Genomic DNA, 17,816 nt, shown 5'->3' on the forward strand with positions numbered 1-17,816 from the left:
ATTTTCCATAACAGTGGTGGCAGATATAGTTGTCTTTCAGACTGTCTTGTTATATATGTAGATTTACCTGTAGCAGGTAGTTGTGTCTCCCATCACACAGTGGTGTGGGAGAATATTGATTTACTCCTGCTTGTGTGTCTGTCCAACACTTACTTCTACACTTACTCCAAAACTATCAAAGGTATATTTTCTGTGAGTAAACAGTATATAAAGACAGACTTACTATTCAGATGATTAGGCAGTTGTGGGAGACATGTACTTTTCTAAAAAGCTGCTCTAGTTGATTTAAATTTCCATGATGATTTATTATTTTGTATAGGGATAACCTGTGCAAATACTGAAATGGAAACCTCTCTAATATCATTATTTCTCCAGATATAAATAATCTGTCATACTTTAACAATATGGACACCTGGAATGAAGCATCAAAGGGAACATACAGAGCAACTGGTAAAGATTGGCTTGAGGTAATTAAAGCCAAATCTGCTGGGCCTAATGGTAAGCATAAAAATAACCTATTCATAAATTTAGTGTGTCTGATATGCTGTGTTTTTTCTGATAGAGCTATTTTTTTTTCATTTCATATATTTGTTAATCCCAGCCACAAGCGGTGGGGCATTATAGGAATGGTCTCCCTCTGTCCTTCCATCTTCTGTCCTACTGTAACATTTTTTGTCCGCTCTTTATCCCCTAAACCCATTGAAGGATTTTCATGAAACTTGGGTTAAAATGATCACCTCATCAAGACCATGTGCAGAACCCATGAGTCAGCCTTGTCAGTTCAAGGTCAAGGTCACAACTCAAGGTCAACAGTTTGAGCTTTGTATCTTCTAAACCCCTTGAAGGATTTTCATGAAACTTGGGTCACCTCATCTAGACGATGTGCAGAATTCATGGGTCAACCATGTCAGTTCAAGGTCAGTGTCACAGCTCAAGGGTAAAGGTTTACCCTTTCACTATCCATACCAGTGGCGGGGGATTTAGCTGTCTTTCAAACTGCCTTGTTGACTTACTGATGAAGTAGAAAAAAATTGTTGAAACTTTGAAAAAATTGAGATGGAAACACTTCCTCCCAGTAGAAGATCAAACTCCTTACTTTGGACTTTATGTTAAATTTCCTGTATAAAATTACAAAATTGAAAAAATAGTTTCAGTCAAATTTATTATGTATACACAAGTTTGTAGTTTATTGCTTATATTTTGTTTTGTTATTTGTACAAATACCTTTTAGAAAAAAACCACACACATCCATACTCTGCTCCTATGTGTTACTTTGTTACAGTTCACAGTAAGTAAAAATATCTCATAGTCACATGATTTAGCCATTTACCATTTATTTTATCCTGCTTTTTATCAATTTATTTTACTAGCCAGAAGAAAGCGTGATGTAACAAATCTAGAATATACTGTGGGTAGTGAAAATTGTGCAAGTGTCAACACAGATGAGTACTGCAATGGACCACTACACCCAGATACAAGATACATGTAGGTCTAACATAGATGATACACACTTATAGCTCAGCTGTTAGATAAATAGTGAGATCTGTTCTACTCAAATGGGCATTATAGTCAGACTGTGTCACGCCTTGATTGAAGTTTTGTGTGCAAGATCTCAGTAACCATTACATGTATTTAGTTGAAACTTCACAAAAATCTTCGGAATTACAGACCTACTGAAATAATCATGGTAGATAGCTCGTTTTAGCTTGTCTGGTTTTTGAAAAAAATCTCAGGTATTGTCATCACTTGATTGTCAGCGTTGGTTAAAAAATTTTTTTAGGTCCACCTTTTCTCAACAAACCATAAGAGCTACATCTTTGAAACTGTGCTCACTTGTTTGTTATCATTAGATGATTTAGTAGGCCAAGACCTATAACTCTGATATGCATTTTGTCAAAGTTATGGCCCTTTTTGTACTTAGAAAATTTGAGTTTTTTAGTTAGAACTTTTGTTTAGGTCCAGCTTCTCTCAAAAGCTTTTAAGAGCTTCAGCTTTGAAACTTTGCACACTGGTTTTAGTAGGTGATTATGCAGGCAAAAAACCATAACTCTGATATGTATTTCTTTAGAATTATGGCCCTTTTTATATGCCCATCTCTGAAAGAGCGGGATGTATTATGTGAACACACGTGGCGGCAGGCGGGCAGTCAGCGTCCAAAGCATGTCCGCTCTCTAAGTCGGACCAGTTTTCATCCGATCTTCATTAAACTTGCTGACAATGTTTGTGGGCATAATATCTTGGCCAAGTTTGATAAAAAGCTACATCGCCGAAGGCACTCCTAGATTATGGCCCTTGAATTACTTGAAAAACTGCGAATTTAGCCTTCTTCGCACTCTTAAGTTTAACAGTTTTTATATGACCTTCACCAGACTTGCTGACAATGTTTTTGGGCATTATGTCTGGGCCAAGTATGATAACCACCCAAACTGCCCCAGGCATTATGTATTATGCCCCTTGAATTAGGCCAGGTTCGATGACACACGTATATTGTGACAGTCTGGCACTTTTGCTGTACTTTCAGTTGATGCAGTGCCATTTGAAATTGATTCATTTATAAACTTGAGAGATTCTGCTCCAGAGTGTTTGTGATTATCAAACTTAACTTAGAATTTAAAGTGATGCACCTTCTGTATTTGTTTAGTTTAGTCCAAAGAAAAGTACTCCAGCAGTTAATGAAAGGCACAGTAAGGTGTCACAGTTGTGACTTATTCAATGGCCATAATTGAGGGTAAATTGTTTCAGCTCAGTAAAGACCTTGTTGTATAATTGATTTTGAAACAGCTTCTGATTAAGTCTGCTTGAAATTAAAAAAAAGTTTCTCTAGTACACTGTCACAATTTTGATTACTTGAGAGGCTGTTACACAGGAGACACTAATTAATCTAACTATACATTTTAACTCAGTTTGGCTTTTTTCCGTGACAAAGTATTACAGCAGTTTAGCAGACACTGTCAGGATTCAAAGTTTTGACTTATTCAAGGGCCATTGCTTTGGAAATAATTGTATGTACTTTCTTGTTTTTAAGTTTGCCTGAAAAAGAAAATATAAATTACATGACAAAAACTATGTTATAGAATTTTTATCTTTTTAATTTATAGACTTCAATCGAAATCCTGTTATTACAGTGTAAGATTTAACATTTTGCAGTCAAAAAACATTACTGTAGTGATTTGTGCATATTGTTATGGTCATCTTAATTACTAATTATTGTTAAGCAGATACAACTCTTTCAAATGATACCACAAAAATATAGTCACCAGGCATTGAAATATTATTAATTATTAATTTTTGGATCAGATACCTTACTGGCATGTTTAAAACAAAATGTCACATTGCACAACTGTCTTAATTTATTTACACACATATTGTGTTGGTTTATTACTTCGCCATTATTTTTGCCCAAACTGAACACTTCCATAAAGCATATTACCATTTCTGGTTCTAACTTGTATAAACGAAGGAGCGTGATGGCCTACCATTCAGCACCATGCATGCGCAACGAAACAGCTCTATCATATTTGATCTAAATTATACGATAAAAGATACATTAGAATTGAAGCAAATTGTAGCAGATCTGTGTTTCAGTGCTATATAAACACACTCGGACGGTTATACGTTGTTCAAAATAATTTCACTCAGGATGTGCCTTCCTGAAATTATTATGCTGACGTATAACTGCCCATCACGTATAAATAGCGTTTAAACATGGTTTTGCTATATATTATTTCATAAGTGAAGAAAAACATATAGTGACACTGAGGTACCGTTATACTGTTTAGAAAAATGAACTCTGTATGACTAGAATTGACCATACATGTCAAAGTTAAGACAGTGTCAGCCAATATGAATCCATGAACAAACACTTTGATTTATATTTTAGGCTTTTTGCGGTAGCATGTACAAATGGAGGATGTCTAATAAGCCAGCCATATGGGCCTTTTATTACACTTGCAGGTAGGTTTTCATTGTAAATAAGTTTTAATGGAGCATACCTCTAGAACGTCTGAAAGGAAAATTTTATAGAAAAACTAGCTTTCATTATTGATAGTATAATAATTATTATATGAAACCAAGCTCAAATGCACCTATTGTATATCAAATTTAAATTTGCAGTGTATGACTAATGCATACAATTATGTAATTTCTACATATTTTACAGACAACTTTACTTGCATTACTATGTTGTTGTTCATTTTCATTTACATGTACAAAATCTGTTGCCAAATGAAAAAAATATGACTGTAATGGAGGCTTTTAACTTCAGAATAGGAGCAATCTGGCCTGCACAGCAATGTCATCCACATACAATTTCTGCAGATAAATGCAATTTGATAGAACTATTACTGTAACAGAGGTTTACTTTGTATCATTTTATTCAACAATATGAACAAAGTCTTACGTTTTCACCATTCATATCTACTGTGAGTAAAACTTGTTTTAACTGTCAGCAGCTTTTAGATAATAATATAATTGCCAGTATCAGTGATTACAGCTTAGATTCAACAGGGCCAATTTTCATTAACTTATAGTGATGATGTTTGAAGATAACATGTACTATTATAGTGCCAGATGAGGACAATAACCTGATGATAATTGGTATAGTGGTTGCTGTGGGTGTGGTGGTTCTTATCGGTGCAGTGGTTGGTTTTATACTGTTAAGGAGGAGGAAAAGTGGACCTGGCAAAATGTAAGTCAATAACAGTACTTCCAAAAATATATGGCAGGTGCTTTTTAAGATTGTCTGTTATAAAACTGTACTCTACTGCCTATATAGTCATTTTAATAATGTACACCATTTTTCTTACTGCTTCACCATATTAGTTAGAAATATATTGTCTTGCAGATTTATCCATTATTAGCGCTAGACTTCTTTAAAAATGTTTAGTATTTTGTTTATTAATGCAGTTTTTTAGTTTATTTAAATTTGAATCATCTACAAGATATGTCTCCTACCACACTGTGCTGTGGAAAATGTATTGATTTTCTCCTGTCTGTGTATGTGTGTGTCTGTCAGTTTGTCTGTCTATCACAAATCTTGTCTGCACTCTTAAGGTATTAGGCCCATAATAGAGTACCTCCTTTTTGAAGAGTTTCTCAAAAGCAGCCCTAGTTTGTAATTGAAAATATTTCATCATTCTCCTTTATTGTAAATTGTCATTTTGCTCCGTGTATACTGTAGAATCAATAGATTTTGTGAACACAAAATTTTGTGATTTGAGACAAAGCTATTTCCTGGGAATTTGAATTTGTGGATTTTATTTTTACCATAACAAATGAATAAGAGTTGTACTGGTTTGTTGGGATTTTATTTTGTGGATTGACTCAAGTAAAAAATAGACCCTCCATGAATATTTATGATTTTACAGTACTTACAATGTTTGTAATTTAGGAAACCTGTATCAGAGAGTGATGATGAAGACTTCACTACAATTGACCCTGCTGTTGCTAAAATTCAGAGGAAAAGGTACACATGCACTGTGATGCTTTTAGTAGTATATGGACCATGTAATCAAAAATATTGTCTGCTTAATAGTTTTATTTTCATTTGAGCTTTGTTCTGTCCAAGAAAATGTTTTATTAGAAAACAAGAACTAAATTAGCCATTAATTGTCTTAATTTTGAGAAAAATGTATTTTATTAAGTATAATTACAAGCTTTCTAATTTTAGTTGAGGCGCTTTGCAGTTACTTTGTAAGTCTTAATGATGTCATTTTGATAGTACAACAGTGAAAAGCCGTTTTTTTTAATTTTGTTTTATATTTCCTACTTTTTCAGACCTATCCTTTTGAATGAGATAGAAGAATATGTAAACAAGATGCACAAAGACAGCAACCTGCTCTTCTCGGCCGAATATGAGGTAAATGTTCTCAAAAGTGAAACAAACAGAAGCTTGACATCGTCTCAATGATAGATAAATTTAAAAATAAATGTTCTGTTCCTTGTATTTGGTAATGTTTCATGACACATTTATATTTTACAAGTATCTCTTTCTAGACTTTACTCCAGAAGTAAAATTTATCCCTTCTAAATTTCTAAAATGACTGGTCCACATTCAGTTAGGGCAATACCATTTATTGTTCAAAGGTTTGTTTATTGAAAATTAATTGACTGAATAGCAAACAGTCCAGATCTTGATCAGCCTGCAGGCTGATCTTTGTCTGCACTGGTAACAAAAGCAGAACCACTTGCCGCCAGCAGGCTAAAGGTAAAAGTGACATTTCACAGTCTAAGAGAATTAGGTCAATGAAACAGATAGGGTTATGTGCTTAATTCTTTGCTAGTTTGATCAGAAAAAATTGTACCTCAATGAAGTTTTCATAATGGGAGTCTGTGGGAAAATTACAATTTTGATAACATTTTGGCATTTAAAAAAAAAATTCTGTCTTGTGGACTTTAATAAAAGTTTTCACAGGTGTAAATCGACATATTTGTTTTTGTGCCCCCCCCCCCCCCCCCCCATGAGTGTTGGGGACATATAGATTTGCTCTTGTCCGTGTGTCCGTCCGAAGTTCGTGACATGCCTAGCTCAAAAAGTGTTTGATATAAATTAATGAAACCTTGCGTGAGACTTTATCATGATATGAACTTGCGCACCTTCTATTTTTCGTCTGGCTCCGCTCCCTAATTTTAGAGTTATGGCCCCTGAAATAGTCAAAAATGCACATTTTCACCTTGTGACACGCCTAGCTCAAAAATTATTTGATATAGATTCATGAAACCTTGCATGAGTCTTAATCATGATATGAACTTGGGCACCTTCTATTTTTCATCTGGGTCCGCCCCCTATTTCTAGAGTTATGGCCCCTGAAATAGTCAAAAATGCACATTTTCACCTTGTGACATGCCTGGCTCAAAAAGTATGTGATATAAATTGATGAAACCTTGCATGAGTATTTATCATGGTATGAACTTGCGCAACTCCTATTTCTCGTCTGGGTCCGCCCCCTATTTTTAGAGTTATGGCCCCTGAAATAGTCAAAAATGCGCATTTTCACCTTGTGACACGCCTAGCTCAAAAAGTATTTGATATAGATTCATAAAACCTTAAATGAGTCTTAATCATGATATGAACTTGCGCACCTCCTATTTTTCATCTGGGTCCGCCCCCTATTTCTAGAGTTATGGCCCCTGAAATAGTCAAAAATGCACATTTTCACCTTGTGACGCGCCTAGCTCAAAAAGTATTTGACATAAATTAATGAAACCTTGCATGAATCTTGATCATGATATGAACTTGCGCACTTCCTATTTTTCATCTGGGTCTGCCCCCTATTTCCAGAGTTATGCCCCCTGAAATAGTCAAAAAATGCACATTTTCACCTAATTATGTGCCTCACTCAAAAAGTATTTAATGTAAATTCATGAAAGCTTGCTTGAGTATTTATCATAATGTGACCTTGCACACTTGGCATTCTTCTTGAGAATCTTAGCGTTTATTACAGAGTTATGGCCCTTGAAATGGCCAAAATAATGGATTTTTTCTTTGTGATGCTCATAAGTCAAAAAGTATATGGTATAGAATAATGAATCCATTTCATAATTTTTTTTTTTTTTTTTGAGGCTATACCCCAATAAGACTGCAAACATTTGAATGATTTCCCCTTATTTGTGACAAATGTACCAGTGGGGGGCACACCCTGTGTCCTACAGACACATTCTAGTTCATTTGTTGAAATGAATATGTAGGTCTGAATGCTTGTTTTTGAGATGATTAAAGAGATCCACAAATTTCAGACTGGTTTTATGATATATTTTTTTTTCATAATACGTCAAAATTTTTATGTCCCCATATTTATGTGTAGGGCATGCAGTGTTGGTGCTGTCCATACATTCGAACAGTCATCCATACGTTCTTAAATCTTGCATGTCCAACTCCTCCAACACTGTTACCCTGATTTGTTATTTTTGTGCCCCTCCCCCCTCATGGGGGGGCATATAGATTTGGTCTTGTCCGCCCATCCGTCCAAAGTTTGTGACATGCCTAGCTCAAAAAGTATTTTATATAAATTGATGAAACCTTGCATGAGTCTTTATCATGATATGACCTTGTGCACCTCTTATTTTTCGTCTGGCTCTGCCCCCCTATTTTCAGAGTTATGGCCCCTGAAATAGTAAAAAATGCACATTTTCACCCTGTGACACGCCTAGCTCAAAAGGTATTTGCTATAGATTCATGAAACCTTGCAGGAGTCTTAATCATGATATGAACTTGAGCACCTCCTATTTTTCATTTGGGTCCGCCATCCTGTTTTCAGAGTTTTGGCTTCTGAAATAGTCAAAAATGCACATTTTCACCTTGTGACGCGCCTAGCTCAAAAAGTATTTCATATAAATTTATTAAACCTTGCATGAGTCTTTATCATGATATAAACTTGCGCACCTTCTATTTTTCATCTGGGTTTGCCCCATATTTCCAGAGTTATGGCCCCTGAAATAGTCAAAAATGCACATTTTCACCTTGTGATGCGCCTAACTCAGAAAATATTGCATATAAATTGATTAAACCTTGCATGAGTCTTTATCATGATATGAATTTGCGCATCTCCTATTTTTTGTCTGCCTCTGCCCCCTATTTTCAGAGTTTTGGCACCTGAAATATTCAAAAATGCACATTTTCACCTTGTGACGCACCTAACTCAAAAAGTATTTAATATAAATGGTTGAAAACTTGCATGAGTCTTTATCATGATATAAACTTGCACACCGTTTTTGGCTGGCTCCACCCCCTATTTTTAAAGTCATGGCCCCTGAAATAGTAAAAAAAATGCACATTTTCACTTAACTATGTGCCTAGCTCAAAAAGTATTGGATGTAAATTCATGAAACCTTGCTTGAGTCTTTATCATAATGTGACCTTGCACACTTGGCATTCTACTTGAGAATCTTAGCGCTTATTACAGAGTTATGGCCCTTGAAATAGCCAAAAGAGTGGATTTTTTGTTTGTGATGCTGGTCCTACAGACACATTCTAGTTTCTAGAAGTATGGCCCTTTCTTAATTTCACAAAATAGGCCATAGTGGAGAAACTTGGTGTGTTGAACTCCTCATAGACTTCTTGAAAAATTAATATAGATTCAAAGTTGTGCAGGTTCACAACCTTATTTGAATACAATTGGCTTCAAACTTTTCGTCGAAAATCCTTCATATGAAGATGATTTGTACTAAAAACTTTGCTATTTAGAGGATAGCTCAGTATGTGTGGGCATCTGTGTCCTGCGGATACAATTTTAATTGATCATATATTTTATCTTTAGAAAGGTAGAAACAGTGACAGTTTTATAGGTTAACACACATGTTGCTATTTATTTGTTGTTTGATTTACGTTTCAGTTTGCTGGATCTTGGCTTTATTCTATGTTTTAAGTTCAATAGTGTAATGTCATCACTCAGTTTTTCAGACATGTAGAACAACACCAACTCAATGCTACAGTTAACATTTTAAGCACTTTGAGAGCTGATTTTTTGTGGGGGTGGGGGAGGTATTGTTATATATTAAATACCTGGCAGAAGTGGTTTGGTACTACATACTATTGAAATAATACTACTGTAGGCTATTTATATTTATGCAAGACTTACTTGTATTGATATAATACAAAATAAGCTTATCAGAATTAACAGAAGTGGAATAAGTTTATTTCTGTATATAAATTACAGGACTTGAAAACGCTGAGTCCTAAGCATGCATGTGAGGCAGCTGACAGGGAGGAGAACAGAATGAGAAACAGATACATAAACATCATACCGTGTAAGTTCAGGGTCACTTAATTGAAATATTAACCCTTACCCTGCTAAGTTTCTATAATGGACTGGTCCATCTTTCAGTTTGGACAGTACCGTTAATTGTTAAGAGGGGTGCTTACCAAAAAAGATACTGATTGAATGGCATAGAGAGCAGATCTTGATCAGACTGCATGGATGTGCAGGCTGATCAAGATCTACACTGGTCTCATTAGCAAAATCAATCATGTCCAACATGATAAGGGTTAAAGATATATGGCAAGGTAAAGAATATGCAAGTTATTTATATTTTTTTGTTATATCTAAATAATTATATGGTTTTTAAGGTAACAAAAATGTTTATCCATATTTTCTATGGTTGTATATGCATCTTTTGGTAGAGACATTTATTGCTAGATTTATGATTCAAAAATTTTCATCTCAGTTTTAAAAGTGAAGTTGTTTTAGAAATGCCCTTGTATCAGTAAAACATACTTGAAAAAACAGGGTTTTCCTTTCCAGTTGATTTAATATTAAGGAAATAAGCAAAGGATATTAAGAATGTGCTCTATATTGTAAAAATATCTGATATGTTGTATATGATATTTTCTAGTTGACCATACAAGAGTGAAGTTAAGTACAAATGGAGAGGACGACAGTTCTGACTACATCAATGCCAACTACCTTCCTGTGAGTGCATTCAGTCATTTACGGACAACTTGTAATACACACATAATTTGTTTGACCCCTTACCCTGTTAAATTTCTATATTGAACTTGTCCGTCTTTCAATTTGGACAGTACCATTAACTGTTTTAAGGGGTGCTTACCAAAGGATACTGACTGATCATTATCTACACTGTTTGCATAGGTAGAATAAATTGTGTCCAGCATGATAAGGGTTAAAGGATAATGTTGACAATATTTATATATATATAATACTGTCTCTCTAGATGAGACACTGCTTTGAAGATTGAAGTGTGTATTGCAATGTTGTATATTTTACTGTCTATCTTCACATGAGTGTAATTCATCATGGACGTATATTGGTTGCCAGAGCCCTATGCAAAGCACTAATTTGTAATGGCTTTAAGAGTGATTTATTTTTGTTTCTTTACAGGGGTACAGTTCACCCCGGGAATATATTGGTTGCCAAGGGCCCATTCCAGGAACAATTGATGATTTCTGGAGAATGACATGGGAACAGAATGTGTCTGTGGTTGTCATGTTAACACTGTGCAAGGAGGGACAGAAGGTGATATTGCAGGATTGATACTGATAATATTTTTATACAACTGATATAACTTAGAGGACTTTGTCTCCATAGCAGTTTTCTTATTCAACCATTGCCCAAGGTTGTCTGGGCTGTTACTTCCAATATTCATAGGGGTATTTGAAAATAATTTGACACAAGTGAGAAGGTGTGTCGTGCTTATGACCCTGGACTCTCAGGTCAAGGTCAAGGTCACAAAATGATTCATACCTAAACTATTTTGGCATATTTTGTGCAGACAACTGTAGCATTCTTGGGAACGCTTCGGGGGCATTTGTCACTAATAGTAATAGTTCTTGTTGTTAAATAGCTTTAGTTTAGGTCAAGATATTGAAATGAAACTTGTTTTAATTGGCTGAAATGTTTTATTCATCCAGGCGGTGTCAACAAATTATTGACTCTACATTGTTGCCCTTTGGGCTTCATCATTCTAATTTACCTTTGTGTCTCTGCAGTCAAAATTATGACCTTAAGTACTGAAAATGTTGGCCCTGTTCTCATAATTTAATTAATTTGCTATTGTGTTTGTGTATAACAGGGACATTAATTATCTGAAGCTTATAAATTCTGCAAAGTAAATAATTAAAAGTTAACAAGTTGACACAGTATTGTAGTTTTTTTCTGAAAAATATCAAATATGTAATGAGTTCAAATCTATTGACAGTTTGTTTTGTATAGGAGTGGTGTCAGTACATGGGTCATTGCACTGGGATTTGCTGCATAACAAAGTCAGTCTGTATCAAAGCTAGACTGCCATTACTAGTTAATGTATGAAGTTCTTACTTTTTAGGCTTTCTTATCTAGTTACAAAATGATAGAAAATTACTATATTTCATATTATTTAATTTGTATTAACTAGGTAATACTATCTTTATTTTTACATTTACAGATAAAATGTGAGCAGTACTGGCCAGACGAAGTGGGAGAGCCAAAGCAATATGGAGATGTCATTGTTGAGATAACATCATACTCCAACATCCGTACATATGACTACAGAATGTTCAAGATAACCAATGTAAGTAGAATGTGAAATAACTTCTACTTAAATTGACATACTTGGCACTGTATAAATCTTTTTGATTGTGATTTCAGATCATGCTTTGACTGATACAGGTAGTTTGTTAGGTTTATCCATTGAAAAAATTATGAAAATATTGCAATAAATTTATAAAGGAACAGTGCCTGATCCAGACACAAAATACAATTAAAACTGAGTAGAAAGCCTGTCAAATGTGATCCCTTCTGTTATATGTAAAATCTTGATAAACATGACTGATTGTTGATTTCTATTCGTAAGATTAGTTTAGAAGAATGACAATGAAAAATGGCTTGAATAAGTCTGCAGCTATGTTAAACAGTCACCTGACTAAAACAACCAAATGGTTATTTACCTTGACAGCCTGTTAAATCTTTAGCTTGCTGGTGGCAAGTGATTTTTCCTTTGTGACCAATGCCTACACATCTGTTCAGGCGGATTATGGTCTGCACTGTTCACTATCTGGTCAGTAAATTTTTAGTGAACACCCCTTTGAATAATAAATTGTGCTGCCTAAATTGAATGGTAGACCAGTCAACTTTAGAAATATACAAGGGTAAAGGTTAACACATATTTGACTGTATACACTAAACTGTTTATTGCAGGGAAGTACAACCCGTGTAGTGAAGCACTTCCATTTCCTGAGCTGGCTAGATTTCCAGGCCAATGTTCACCATGACATTATTCTAGATTTCATCGAGCATGTGAGACAACATGTCCAGCCTCCTGACACCTCTGGACCTATGATAATACATTGCAGGTATGGCTTTGTGCTTTATTACCCTGTAGATTGGTGTTCATGGCACTTTTATTGTACCCACCGACAACAAAGTTGTAACGGGGGTGTATACTGGTTTCAGGTTGTCTGTCTGTCCGTAGACACAATCTTGTGCGCACCATCTCTCCTCATCCCCTTGGCACAATTTAATTAAACTTCACACAAGTGATCAGTAACAACAGTAGTTGTGCATGGGGCATGTTAGGTTCTTCAGAAAAAAAATTTGCAGAGTTACGGTACTTTGTTTTTTGTTACTATACTATATACATAGGCACAATCTTGAGCACACCATCTCTCCTAATCCCCTTGATACAATTTAATGAAATTTCACACAAGTGATCAGTAACAACAGTAGTTGTGCATGGGGCATGTTAGGTTCTTTCAGAAAAAAAAATTGCAGAGTTATGGGACTTTGTTTTTTAGCCCACCATCATCAGATGGTGGGCTATTCAAATCACTCTGCGTCCGTGGTCCGTCGTCCTTCCGTCCGTCCGTCCGTCCGTCAGTCCGTCCGTCCTTCCGTCCGTTAACAATTTCTCGTTATCGCATCTCCTCATAAACTACCTGGGGGATTTTGACCAAACTTTGTCAGAATGATGTATTGGTACCCTAGTTGTGTCCCCCTGAAAATCAGACTGGTTCAACAATTTTTTAGTAAGTTATGGCCCTTTGTTTATTTCTATAATTTACATAGATTTATATAGGGAAAAACTTTGAAAATCTTCTTGTCCAAAACCACAGAGCCTAGGGCTTTGATATTTGGTATGAAGCATCATCTAGTGGTCCTCTACCAAGATGATTCAAAATATTTCCTTGGGGTCTAATATGGCCCCGCCCCGGGGGTCACATGGTTTATATACACTTATATAGGGAAAAACTTTGAAAAACCTCTTGTTCAAAACCACAGGGCCTAGGGCTTTGATATTTTGTATATGACATCATCTAGAGGTCTTCTACCAAGATTGTTCAAATTATCCCCCTAGGGTCAAATATGGCCCCGCCCCGGGGGTCACATGGTTTACATAGACTTACATAGGGAAAAACGTTGAAAATCTTCTTGTCCAAACCACAAAGCCTAGGGCTTTGGCATTTGTAATGTAGCATCATCTAGTGGTTCTCTACCAAGTTTGTTCAAATTATCCTCCTAGGGTCAAATATGGCCCCGCCCTGGGGGGTCACATGGTTCATATAGACTTATATAGGGAAAAGATTTTAAAATCTTCTTGTCAATAACCTACAACATTCAAATTTGGACCACATGTATGGTTTTGAGTGGCAAGATGAACCTTGACATGAGTTGACCTTTATTTTGACCTAGTGACCTACTTTCACATTTCTGTAGCTACAGCCTTCAAATTTGGACCACGTGCATAGTTTTGTGCACTGAAAAAAACTTTGACCTTGACTTTGACCTAGTGACCTACTTTCACATTTTTGAAGGTACAGGCTTCAAATTTGGACCACATGCATAGTTTTGTGTTCCGAATTGGAATTTGACCTTGATTTTGACCTACTGACCTACTTTCACATTTCTCAAGCTACAGCCTTCAAATTTGGACCACATGCATAGTTTTGTGTACGGAAACAAACTTTGACCTTTACATTGACCTAGTGACCTACTTTCACATTTTTGAAGGTACAGGCTTCAAATTTGGAACACATGCATAGTTCTGTGTTCCGAAATAAAATTTGACCTTGATTTTGACCTAGTGACCTACTTTCACATTTCTCGAGCTACAGCCTTCAAATTTGGACCACTTGCATAGTTTTGTGTACCGAAATGAACTTTGACCTTAAGATTGACCTAGTGACCTACTTTCACATTTCTGTAGCTACAGGCTTCAAATTTAGACCACATGCATAGGATTGTGTACCGAAACAAACTTTGACCTTGACATTGACCTAGTGACCTACTTTCACATTTTTGAAGGTACAGGCTCTAAATTTGGACGACATGCATAAATTTGTGTTCTGAAGTGTAATTTGACCTTGATTTTGACCTAGTGACCTACTTTCACATTTCGTCCTTGAAATTGATCTAGTGACCTACTTTCACATTTCTCAAGCTACAGCTTTCGAATTTGGACCACATGCAAAGTGTTGTGTACGGAAATGAAATTTGACCTTGAGCTAGTCAGTAAGTCTTGAAATTTGAAACACTCAAAAATGGCACATTGGTGGGCGCCAAGATCACTCTGTGATCTCTTGTTGTTAGTATACTGTATACATAGACACAATCTTGTGCACACCATCTCTCCTCATCGCCTTGACATAATTTAATGAAATTTCACACAAGTGATCAGTAACAACAGTAGTTGTGCACAGGGCATGTAACGTTCTTTAAACAACATAAATTGCAGAGTTATGGGACTTTGTTTCTTGTTAACATACTATGTACATACAGTCTTCATATGCAATCTTGTGTGTGCCTAATCTTCCAAACCCTTGCACACAATTAAATGAAACTTCACACAAGTGATCAGTACCAACCTTAGTTGTGCATAGTGCATGTTACATTCTTTTAGATAAATATTCTGCATAGTTATGGGACTTTGTTTTTGTTACTATACTGTATACATACAGTCTATATACATACAGTCCACATAATTATGTTATCTTGTGTGCTTCAGTTTGCAATGTACTGTGTCAGTGCATGCGGGGGAGGGAGTACATTCATCACCTTTAGTGATAGCTGTAGTTTCAGCAGTTTTATTTGCATTATAGCTTAATAAGGCCTAAAAAAAATCTTTGTTTTCAGTAACATGCTCAAAAAAAATTAGGGTAGGTAGGTCGGAAATTTGTTTTTTTGGATTTTTTTTTTATTAAGGGAGACTTTTTATGCCCCCGAAGGGAGGCATATAGTTTTTGAACCGTCTGTCTGTCTGTCAGTCTGTCCGTCTGTCCGCAATTTTCGTGTCCGATCCATATCTTTGTCATCAATGGATGGATTTTCAAATAACTTGGCATGAATGTGTACCACAGTAAGACGACGTGTCGCGCGCAAGACCCAGGTCCGTAGCTCAAAGGTCAAGGTCACACTTAGACATTAAAGGATAGTGCATTGATAGGCGTGTCCGGTCCATATCTTTGTCATCGATGGATGGATTTTCAAATAACTTGGCATGAATGTGTACCACAGTAAGACGACGTGTCGCGCGCAAGACCCAGGTCCGTAGCTCAAAGGTCAAGATCACACTTAGACATTAAAGGATAGTGCATTGATGGGCGTGTCCGGTCCATATCTTTGTCATCGATGGATGGATTTTCAAATAACTTGGCATGAATGTGTACCACAGTAAGACGACGTGTCGCACGCAAGACCCAGGTCCGTAGCTCAAAGGTCAAGGTCACACTTAGACGTTAAAGGTCATTTTTCATGATAGTGCATTGATGGGCGTGTCCGGTCCATATCTTTGTCATTCATACATGGATTTTAAAATAACTACGCATGAATGTGTGGCACAGTAAGACGACGTGTCGCGCGCAAGACCCAGCCCCGTAGGTCAAAGGTCCTAAACTCTAACATCGGCCATAACTACTCATTCAAAGTGCCATCGGGGGCATATGTCATCCTATAGAGACAGCTCTTGTTGTAAATTATTTTTGTGTCAAAAAATGAATACAGATGAGGGGGTTATGCCTTTAGAGCATCAGTAAGTTGATTTCTAATATCACTGACCATGTTTAAAGCATAAAAAGTGCAGTTTTACAACTTTCTGTCAAAAAGTTGAAAAAATTATCCTCCAAGGCCATAAAACATTTAGGGTCGGGACAAAAATTTAGGGTAGGTCGGGATACCGGTGTAACAGCCCAGTTTTTCCCCCAGTCAAAAAACAAAACAATTTTTTTTTTACGCCTAAATGTAATTTAGACATGAAGCTTGCCTGTTTCAGATTTCTAAAATAATAGAACAACAGCAACACTAATGTAAAGACAGATGTCTTTTCTAAAGTTTCTTGATCAGAAAATAGTCCAGCACTTAATTTTTGAGAAAATAAAAAAGGCATAAAGTACGAAGAGAACGGGGATGATAATCTAGCAATTAATTCGTAATGGCTTATAGTCTAGTTTTAATGTATTTGTTACTTCTTTTATAGATACATGAATAAAACAAATGAAACTATCTTACAGGTTGACTTTAGTAGGCATTTATATTGATCGGTAATGACTGCTTCAAAGTATTTGTTTTAGTTGAATAACTAGTAATAACTGTATCGAAAGGCCGATAGAAAAATGATTAAATAAGACTCAAATTTTAATTTTCTTATTTAGCATTCTTATTTATTCCACTATGCTGTTTCAGTGCTGGAGTTGGTCGTACAGGAACGTATATCGCGTTAGATCACCTGATGCAGTTCATTAACGAGCATGACTTTGATGTCAATATTGACATATTTGATCTGGTCCTCAAACTGAGGGAGAACAGACAACACATGGTGCAAACAGAGGTACATATATTTACAGTTAGTCTCGAAAAACTGAAAAGGTGATAATAGCATTTTGCAACATCTGGTCCTTCCTGACAGTCCAGTGAAAACATTAACAACAGTTGATTTAGGATAAAAAAATCTGAATTATATATGACTTACCATCTCTATAGATTTTATTATGTCTGTCTGTGTTTATGCGATCTTGTTTGATAACAGTATGTGTATCCTTCAATTTGTGATTTGATAATTTAGCATGGTGACAGTATGTGCTTATCTGTTTTCAATTACAGCAACAGTATGTGTTATCTCTTATAGCAACAGTATGTGTTTTTCTATTATCTCTTATAGAAACAGTATGTGTTTTTTCTGTTATCTCTTACAGAAACAGTATGTGTTTTTTTATTATCTCTTATAGAAACAGTATGTGTTTATCTGTTATCAATTACAGCAACAGTATGTGTTATCTATTATCTCTTATAGCAACAGTATGTGTTTTTCTATTATCTCTTATAGAAACAGTATGTGTTTTCTATTGTTACAGCAACAGTATGTGTTTTAATCTGTTATCAATTACAGCAACAGTA

General features: G+C 35.7%; 1 protein-coding gene across 1 annotated transcript; it reads left to right on the forward strand.

The window, feature by feature from the left end:
* Nucleotides 1-457: 457 nt before the first annotated feature.
* Nucleotides 458-17,250, forward strand: LOC128553116 (tyrosine-protein phosphatase 10D-like; the record flags this gene model as incomplete). The annotated part of the gene is given in 12 exon segments (XM_053534230.1): nucleotides 458-498; nucleotides 1,371-1,485; nucleotides 3,881-3,954; nucleotides 4,564-4,687; nucleotides 5,390-5,464; nucleotides 5,776-5,857; nucleotides 9,654-9,744; nucleotides 10,330-10,406; nucleotides 10,836-10,970; nucleotides 11,878-12,003; nucleotides 12,630-12,784; nucleotides 17,106-17,250. Coding segments are annotated over 12 exon segments (1,240 nt in total), but the record flags the coding sequence as incomplete, so codon positions are not given.
* Nucleotides 17,251-17,816: the final 566 nt, after the last annotated feature.

The sequence above is a fragment of the Mercenaria mercenaria genome, unplaced genomic scaffold (assembly GCF_021730395.1).
Source record: "Mercenaria mercenaria strain notata unplaced genomic scaffold, MADL_Memer_1 contig_3500, whole genome shotgun sequence".
NCBI classification, from domain to species: Eukaryota; Metazoa; Mollusca; class Bivalvia; order Venerida; family Veneridae; genus Mercenaria; species Mercenaria mercenaria.